This window comes from Rhinopithecus bieti, unplaced genomic scaffold, assembly GCF_001698545.2.
Source record: "Rhinopithecus bieti isolate Rb0 unplaced genomic scaffold, ASM169854v2 scaffold_20129, whole genome shotgun sequence".
Classification (NCBI taxonomy): domain Eukaryota; kingdom Metazoa; phylum Chordata; class Mammalia; order Primates; family Cercopithecidae; genus Rhinopithecus; species Rhinopithecus bieti.
In genome coordinates, this window is record NW_016809657.1 from 517615 (window position 1) to 525683 (window position 8069).

General features: G+C 52.3%; 1 protein-coding gene across 5 annotated transcripts; it reads left to right on the forward strand.

The window, feature by feature from the left end:
• The first annotated feature begins 6 nt into the window (after nt 1–6).
• Nucleotides 7–5441, forward strand: EGR3 (early growth response 3). Of its 5 annotated transcripts, none has more exons than XM_017890015.1 (3): nt 275–362; nt 570–835; nt 1654–5441. In XM_017890015.1, exons 2-3 carry the CDS (start codon nt 796–798, stop codon nt 2661–2663), a joined length of 1050 nt encoding a protein of 349 aa, XP_017745504.1. In that variant the 5' UTR covers nt 275–362; nt 570–795; the 3' UTR covers nt 2664–5441. The 5 variants fall into 5 exon arrangements, with proteins under 5 accessions (XP_017745503.1, XP_017745508.1, XP_017745504.1 ...); XM_017890018.1 differs by having other exon boundaries at nt 288–362; nt 783–835; XM_017890016.1 differs by lacking the exon at nt 275–362 and having other exon boundaries at nt 466–638; nt 783–835.
• The last annotated feature ends 2628 nt before the right edge of the window (nt 5442–8069 follow it).

The following is an 8069-nucleotide window of genomic DNA, read 5'->3' on the forward strand; positions in this document are numbered from 1 at the left end:
CCCCTCCCGCCCCCCAAAAAAGAGAAGATCCCCTCTCCTGGCCCATCCCTTCCCTTCTTCCCTCCCCCCTCCCCCCGAACTTTCCCTCTCGCATGCTTTTCCCCTGCACCACGGATCGCCTCTCGGATGCCGCTTGCCTGGAAGCTGCGTTAGGAGCGAGCGGCGGCGGTGGCGGCGGTGGCGGCGGCGGCGGCAGCTCGGGAGTGCTATGACCGGCAAACTCGCCGAGAAGCTGCCGGTGACCATGAGCAGTTTGCTAAACCAACTGCCTGACAATCTGTACCCCGAGGAGATCCCCAGCGCGCTCAACCTCTTCTCCGGCAGCAGCGACTCGGTAGTCCATTACAATCAGATGGCTACAGGTAAGGGCGGCGGGGAGGCGGCGAGGCAGCGAGGAAGGAAGGGGAAAGGAAGAGGAGGAGGGGACGACCTGGTGATGGATGGATGGATGGATGGATGGATGGATGGATGGATGGATAAATGGATGGAGAGATGGGGGCGCGCTGAGAATTTTGCGGGGGGCGAGTTGCTTTTCCCACCCACTCCTCCCGCCCTCCTCGATCGAGAAGGCTAGGTTGGCGACGCCACGGTAGAGGCTTCGGTTCTCCCGGGTGAGGGCAGCCGCCGACCGGAGGGAGGTAGGTGCGAGCGGCTCTGGGGTTCTCCCTCACCACGCAGGGGGCCCGATCGCCGGGCTACGCGCAAGGCGTGGTGCTGTCGCCCCCTTCCCGGGAGGAGCTCGGCGTCTTTTTCACCCGCGCTCTCCCCCCTTACTCCCTCAGCCTCCCACCCGGGATGGAGCCATGTGCGGCGTGGAGTCCCCGCGGTGGGAGAGGTACTGCGACGCTGCCTTTCCGGGGCGTTCAGCAAAGCCGTGGGGGTGTGGGGACGGCGGGGAGAAGGAGGGGGCTCACCCGCGGGGTGAGGGCCTGCCACGGGGAATGATCTCGGGGCCGGGGAGCTGGGGAAGGGCGGCCGCTCCCGCCATGGAGACACCGGCCGGTTTTCCGCCGCTCTCCACCCTCCCTAGCTGGGGCTAGGCTTTTCCCCTTCAGCAAGAGCCTAAAGCTCCTTCATGCCGAGGAGGCTGGGGCTGGGGTAGGTGAAGGGAGAGCTCCCTTTGAGGGCGGCACCCTTCTACGCTCCGAGGACAAAGCGTCGGAGCGCTCTGGGTCGGCGACCCGGGAGCAGCGCGCGTGGGGGGCATCGCCGGGGAGGGAAAGGCGCGGCGTCCTGGAGCGGACAGGGCCAAGGGAAGAGGCCGAGTTGTGTGCGGTGGAGAGCGAGAGCCCAGCGCGCTCCGGGTCTGAAACTACCTGTAGCTGCAGCTACCTGCCCGCCCCACCTCGGGAAGAACAACAATGCTTCTCGCGCGCGCGCGCGTGTGTGTGTGGTACGTGAGTGTGTGCGCGGCTTGTGCGGTGTGTGTGCAGCAGCCACTCCACACCCGGATCCGTAGTATTTTGCTATAGCCAGGTTGCGCCGGGGAGCGCGGCACCGCCCGCTTTGCGCCGGGCTCAGCGTTCCTCTTACCCCATGCGCTACGCACTCCACCCGGCCGCACCCTCCGCACCTGGGCAAGGACCTGGGCCCCGTGGCCCGGAGCCGGCTCGGCTTCACTCACCCCTCCCCTCTCTCCCCCGCTCTCCGCAGAGAATGTAATGGACATCGGTCTGACCAACGAGAAGCCCAACCCGGAACTCTCTTACTCCGGCTCCTTCCAGCCAGCCCCCGGCAACAAGACCGTGACCTACTTGGGAAAGTTCGCCTTCGACTCCCCTTCCAACTGGTGCCAGGACAACATCATTAGCCTCATGAGCGCCGGCATCTTGGGGGTGCCCCCGGCTTCAGGGGCGCTCAGCACGCAGACGTCCACTGCCAGCATGGTGCAGCCACCGCAGGGTGACGTGGAGGCCATGTATCCGGCGCTACCCCCCTACTCCAACTGCGGCGACCTCTACTCAGAGCCCGTGTCTTTCCACGATCCGCAGGGCAACCCCGGGCTCGCCTATTCCCCCCAGGATTACCAATCGGCCAAGCCGGCGTTGGACAGCAATCTCTTCCCCATGATTCCTGACTACAACCTGTACCACCACCCCAACGACATGGGCTCTATTCCGGAGCACAAGCCCTTCCAGGGTATGGACCCCATCCGGGTCAACCCGCCCCCTATTACCCCTCTGGAGACCATCAAGGCATTCAAAGACAAGCAGATCCACCCGGGCTTTGGCAGCCTGCCCCAGCCGCCGCTCACCCTCAAGCCCATCCGGCCCCGCAAGTACCCCAACCGGCCTAGCAAGACCCCGCTCCACGAACGGCCCCACGCGTGCCCGGCGGAGGGCTGCGACCGCCGTTTCAGCCGTTCGGACGAGCTGACCCGGCACCTGCGCATCCACACTGGCCACAAGCCTTTCCAGTGCCGGATCTGCATGCGGAGCTTCAGCCGCAGCGACCACCTCACCACTCACATCCGCACTCATACGGGCGAGAAGCCCTTTGCCTGCGAGTTCTGCGGTCGCAAGTTTGCGCGCAGCGACGAGCGCAAGCGCCACGCCAAGATCCACCTCAAGCAAAAGGAGAAGAAGGCGGAGAAGGGCGGTGCACCCTCTGCATCCTCAGCGCCCCCGGTGTCGCTGGCCCCAGTGGTCACCACCTGCGCCTGAGGATCGGGCCCCCAGATCCCCACTTTTCCCCTCCAGTGCCTCCCGGCTGCTAGCCTGAAAGCAGCGGGAAAGCCAGCCACGGAGGCGCAGGGGCCGCGCCCTGGCCTCTCCATGGACGTGCGGCCCCTTGCTCCCCTTCGATGCCCCAGGTTCCCAACCTTTCACGCCGGCTAGCGGTCAGGGGCCAGGGCTGGACGCGCCTTCCCCTCGCGGTCCCCCACTGAGCCAAGGCGTGGGGGCGGAAAGGTGGCGTCTAGCCCGCTTTGTTCAGTTCGGATCGCCTTGATCCAGGGGCCGCCGGGCCGCGCCAAGGACCTGCAAGGGACTGAAGGCGGAGCCCATTCAACCCTCGCCCGACCCAAACACCTCATTGTTTCCCCCACGTCTCCCTCTGTCACCCCCTCGAAGACTCGAGAGGGGGAGGGGGTAAGGAGCGCACCAAAGCGCAGAGCTTGCTGCCCGCCGCACGCACGCGCGCCTGCGTGCGGGGTTGCGCGCGAGTGTGTGCGTGCTCGCGTGTGTGTGTATGTGCGTGTGTGAGTGTGTGTGTGCGCGCGCAAGCGTGTGTGTGTAAGACTCTTGAGCTGAACTGGGCTGTGTTTACCCCAAACTCTTCCCCACCTCGGGTCCCCAAGCCGCTGGAAGATATCCCAGGCTGGGGGTCCGCACGTGGCTGGAAGAGGTGGTCTTCCATCCGCTCTGAAATCATGTTTCTTAGAGAAATGCCTCGGATGCCGCCGACGCGGTGCTGCTGCCGCCGCTTCGGGTTTGGCCCCTCAGAACCCCTCCTTTTCTGAGCGCTTCCCTCTTAGGCCTCAGGGCAGTTTGATCTGTGGGGAGAAAGAGCAGCCATCGCTGAATCTGCCTTTTAAAATATATGTGTATTTCCCTAGCCCCACTCTAAGAAATCCACGTTCCTGAGTTTGCCCTCTGCCCTCCCCCTTCTTCCCCTTCTCCCCTCTAAACCTTCTCCTATCTCTTTCAAAATATTTTCCCAGAAAGGCAGGCTTCAACCAGCCACTCCAGCTTTGTGTCTTCTCTCAATTACATAGCAATTTCTCCTTCCCACCATCATGGGGAAGCTGGCTCTGCTTTTGCCCTTTGTCATCACCAACACAACAGATAGAATTTAAATATATGTATATGGTGTGTGTGTTTATGTATGTGTATGTATATGCATGCATGTGTATAAAAATGCACATGCATACATATACATAACATACACACAATATGTATTCCTAGCAAAATAAAATCTCTAAGGTACTTGGTTATCCAGTGCAGTGCACCGGAATAAAGAGAATTTGTAGGCGTATACAGCTTTAAATGATTTATTTTTTACGAAAATGTTAACTGATGAGATTATATCTACATACGTGTGTTATGTGTGTGGATGTAGATACACACATATCCGTACATATACGTGAGTGTACATGTGTACACATATACACATATATGTACAGATATGTGTGTATACACATATACGCGTCTCTGTCCAAAATTTCCTCAAAGATATGAGGATTTTTTCATGAATCCATGTTGATGAATGAGGTGTCTCCTTTCCATACCCAGTCTCACCTTCTCCCCACCCTACCTCACCTCTTCTCAGGCACCCCTCTTTCCCAGCTGTCCTGCCAACCCTTCTCGCACAGGGTGGCTCCTTAGAAGTGGAGTAGTAGGGAAGGTTGCTCTCTGCCACAGCTTCCAGCGCGGTCTTGACTGAATGTACTGTTCCTGTTAGCGTTATTTCTCCTGTGGTCAGTAAGCTGCCCAGAGAGAAGGAACAAAGGTCTGGAGTTTACAGAATGTCTGTTTTTAAAGTCACTTTATGCGTTTTCCCTGTTTTTTTTTTTTTTTTTTTTTTTTTTTAAGGAAAAGAAGTACCATTTTGTTTTGTTTTGTTTTGATTTTGGTGGTGGATAAATAATACTAAAAGGACTCTAGTGAAAAGGGGGGAAATCGAAGAGCAGGGGTTGTGAATATCCAGGTACTTGGACTTTTGTAGAAGGAGAGAGAAGAAGATGAAGTTTGCCAGGAGGGCCCATATTTTTTCAGCTGAAGGGTAAAATCTTTCTTTGCAGAGACAGTATTTTGCTGAATACTTTTATAATGTGATGATTATTAAAAAAGCAAAATTTTGGTCACTTCCAAGCTAGAAGGAGGAATCAGATACCCTTTAATATTTTTTCCTCGCTCCTTCTGGTATATGCATGTCACTGCATGATAATTGAGTTTTCCTTTGTTTTAATAAAACTGTTCTCAGACATTAAGCTAAACTAAGAGAAAAATAACTTTGTTGCCAAAAGGTTGTGCTATCCAGATTTTTTATATGTCTGCATGTTTTAAAAAAAAAAAAAGCAACAAAAGAAAATGCACTCTAACTTATGTGAACTGAGAGAAAAAAAATCAGGTTTTAAACAGGAAAACCTATGGGGAATGATATTTTTTGAAAGACTTTTGTATAAAGTTGAGTACTTAGAAAAAAGACAAACCAGATGTAATATATTTTGTGGATGTTTTTATTTCTTGGATTTATAGTACCTTATACTAAGGTTAAAAAAAAATGCTTGATATTGTGAAAAGGTGAAATTCTTCACCAACATTTCATTTGCTCCTTTGTCATATTGTAATGCCAATATAATATAGTTAATGAAAACAGCATTTTTAAAAACCGAAATATTGAAATGGTGTAATGTTGTACCATTTGCACTGTGAGCAAATGCTAATACAGTAAATATATTGTGTTTGCTGACAATCAGCCGGCCTATAAATCTCCTTATTTTATTTCTTGTTTTTATAGCATAAAGCTTTAGTTTGGCCTGGTTTTTGTCTTGGTTTGTTTTGGCTGGTGATTTGTTTGATAGGTTGTTACGCCTGGTTGTGCCATTCTTCCTCTGAAAACTCTCAAAGTGGAAATGTGGAACTTGGTGTTATTGGAAGCAGGTCAGAATTTTGTGCAAGGTTCTGGTGTTTCAAATAGTTTTTAGTGTTTACTGTGGTACCAGGAAAATAGGCTTTCCCTCCACCCTTCTGTAAGCCTCACACTGCCAGAGGGGTAAGGCGGACGGGTTAGGTAAATTCATGGGAGTCAGGGCTGGTGACTGGGAATCTTCTAGAACCTTCTTTCCAGTTTCCAATGGATATTTGGGGGTAGAAAGGAGGAGATCTCCTGGTTTATTAACAGTTGCTCTAGAGACAGTCCTAGGGAACGCCAGAACAGGACACTGGAGGGCCTGTCAGCCACACTGAGTAGTTCTCTTGCCAAAGCTTTCGAAGCCTGAAAAGCAGGTGGAGACTTGACCAAGGTTCTTCAGGGTTGGCAAGATGACCAGAGAGATTGGAAGCTCTTCTGTGGTCAGATCACTGGAAAAAATCAGATTTTAAACTTCTACAACTTTAATCCCGCTTGGACTGGATTCCTCTAGGCCTTACTATTTGGAGCTGCCTGGTAAAGGTGAACCTCACTGAAAACCAGCGCCTATGAATGACCCAGGGATCCAATGCCTTGAAAGGAAGAAAGAATATTTGGGATTTGGAGAACACACGGGGAATGTTTGCATAGCCTCAAACTGCCGTACCTTATGATTTCTACCTCCCATAAAAGCAATGCTTCTCCTATCCTCCAAGCTGTCTTTTCTAGAACATTCCTCCTCCTTAACTTAGTTTATTTGCCAGCCCTAGAGCTGTCTCCATTTCTCTTGAGGAAAATGTATCCTCCACTTCCTTCTTGTGTCTGCGTCTCTATTTTGCACCCCTCACCTTGTTCCCCATAGTCCTTAGAAGACTTTATCCCTTGAGGCTTATTCTAGAGCTGTCTTTGGACAAGTCATTCCTTGCTGCCTCCCCTTCTTCCTGCCTGCCCTCTAAAAAAAAACTCACCTGGGTTCCTCTGCAGTTCATTTCACATATGATCTGCCTCATCCAGGTTTAGGGGCCTGGTGTATAATGCTGTGCTATGTAAATGCCCCACCAGATTGTGACTGGGGTCTGTGTCTCAGACCCTGAGGTGCAAACCAGGTCAGCCACAAAGCAACAGAAATGCCGTGTCCCTGCTCAGAAACTGCTCTTCGGCACCCCCAAGGCAGGCCCACCACAGAGAAAAATATGGGTGGTATTTCTGGTTGGCTATAGTTACCAAGAAGTTGAGGCCAGACCTGGGTGGAGGAGGTAGGCTGTGGCCCTAGAAAAGAATGTTTTTGAAGTGAGAGATGAAGAAGGAGAATGCAGTATGGAATCTTAAATTTTCCCACCCACACAATTTTAGGTCACCGGCTGCCATCATGAATTCCCTTCTCTTACTTCATGAAACTTAAATTTCAGACTGAGGCTTCAATAGCCTCATAGAAGTATCCTTCCTTTTTAACAGAGGGAATCCAAGATGGCAGAAAGGTCCTGACAATTGAGCATATAGTCCATCTCTTTGCTAAACTAGATGTTTCCTTCCAGATTTCTATGTTTCTCAAGTGAGTAGTATGGGAGGAAGATACTGTCCCTGAGTGTCTTCATAGTCAGCATCCAGCCCCACCTGCACCTTCTCCAATCAAACCAGGCCTTCGGTGTTACACTTTCATCAGCAGTGTACTATGCTGCATGATTAACAAACTCACTATCCATTGGTGGATATTACTCAACCCAACCTGGTTCAACCACTGGGTTACTTGGCAATATGGCAGTCCGCCTGGCTGGCACCAACCCTGTGTGGTGTAATCACTGATTCACACTTTGTAGCTAGATAAGACTGTCCCAGATAGCATCACACCAGCTACCCAACCCGCCTGGGTTTTGTAAATATGGGGAGAGGAGACTCAACCCTGAAACTCAGGGATGAAGTAGGGAGAAGGTGGAGGGAAGGCCTAGATGGGGCTATCATGGGAGGGAATCAGTAGAGGTTTTGCAATGAACAGGCCCTGGGCCCTGGGGCAAAATCAGGCATCAAAGTATGGAAGGGTTAGAGGCATAGCTCCTTCCAAGAACCCCTGGGGTGTTTGGGGATGAATGAAAGGATGCCCCACACACGCGCGCGCGTGCACGTGCACACACACACACACACCTTGGGAGTGGTGTACTGAAAGCGATGACTCTTTGCAAAATTGTACTTGGTGAACTGGGGTTGAGTGTAAGTGAATCACTTGGAGAGAACATGGGGCAAGGCATGGTATATGTTTTTGTGTGGTGTGTGGTGGAAGTGGTAGTGGCGAGTGTGCAAGTGTGTCTGTATTCACAAGCATATCAAAAAGAATAGCAAGGTGGATTCTGGTGAATGAAAGTAATAGCTCATGACCAGTTGTTATTGATCTCCTTTTGCTAATCCATAATTTGCTTGTCATAGATGAGGGGGTTGTGAGCTGCCTTTTCCTGCCCCTGATTGGCTTACCTGGTGTTCTGGAACAATAAGCCTGAGGAAAGCAG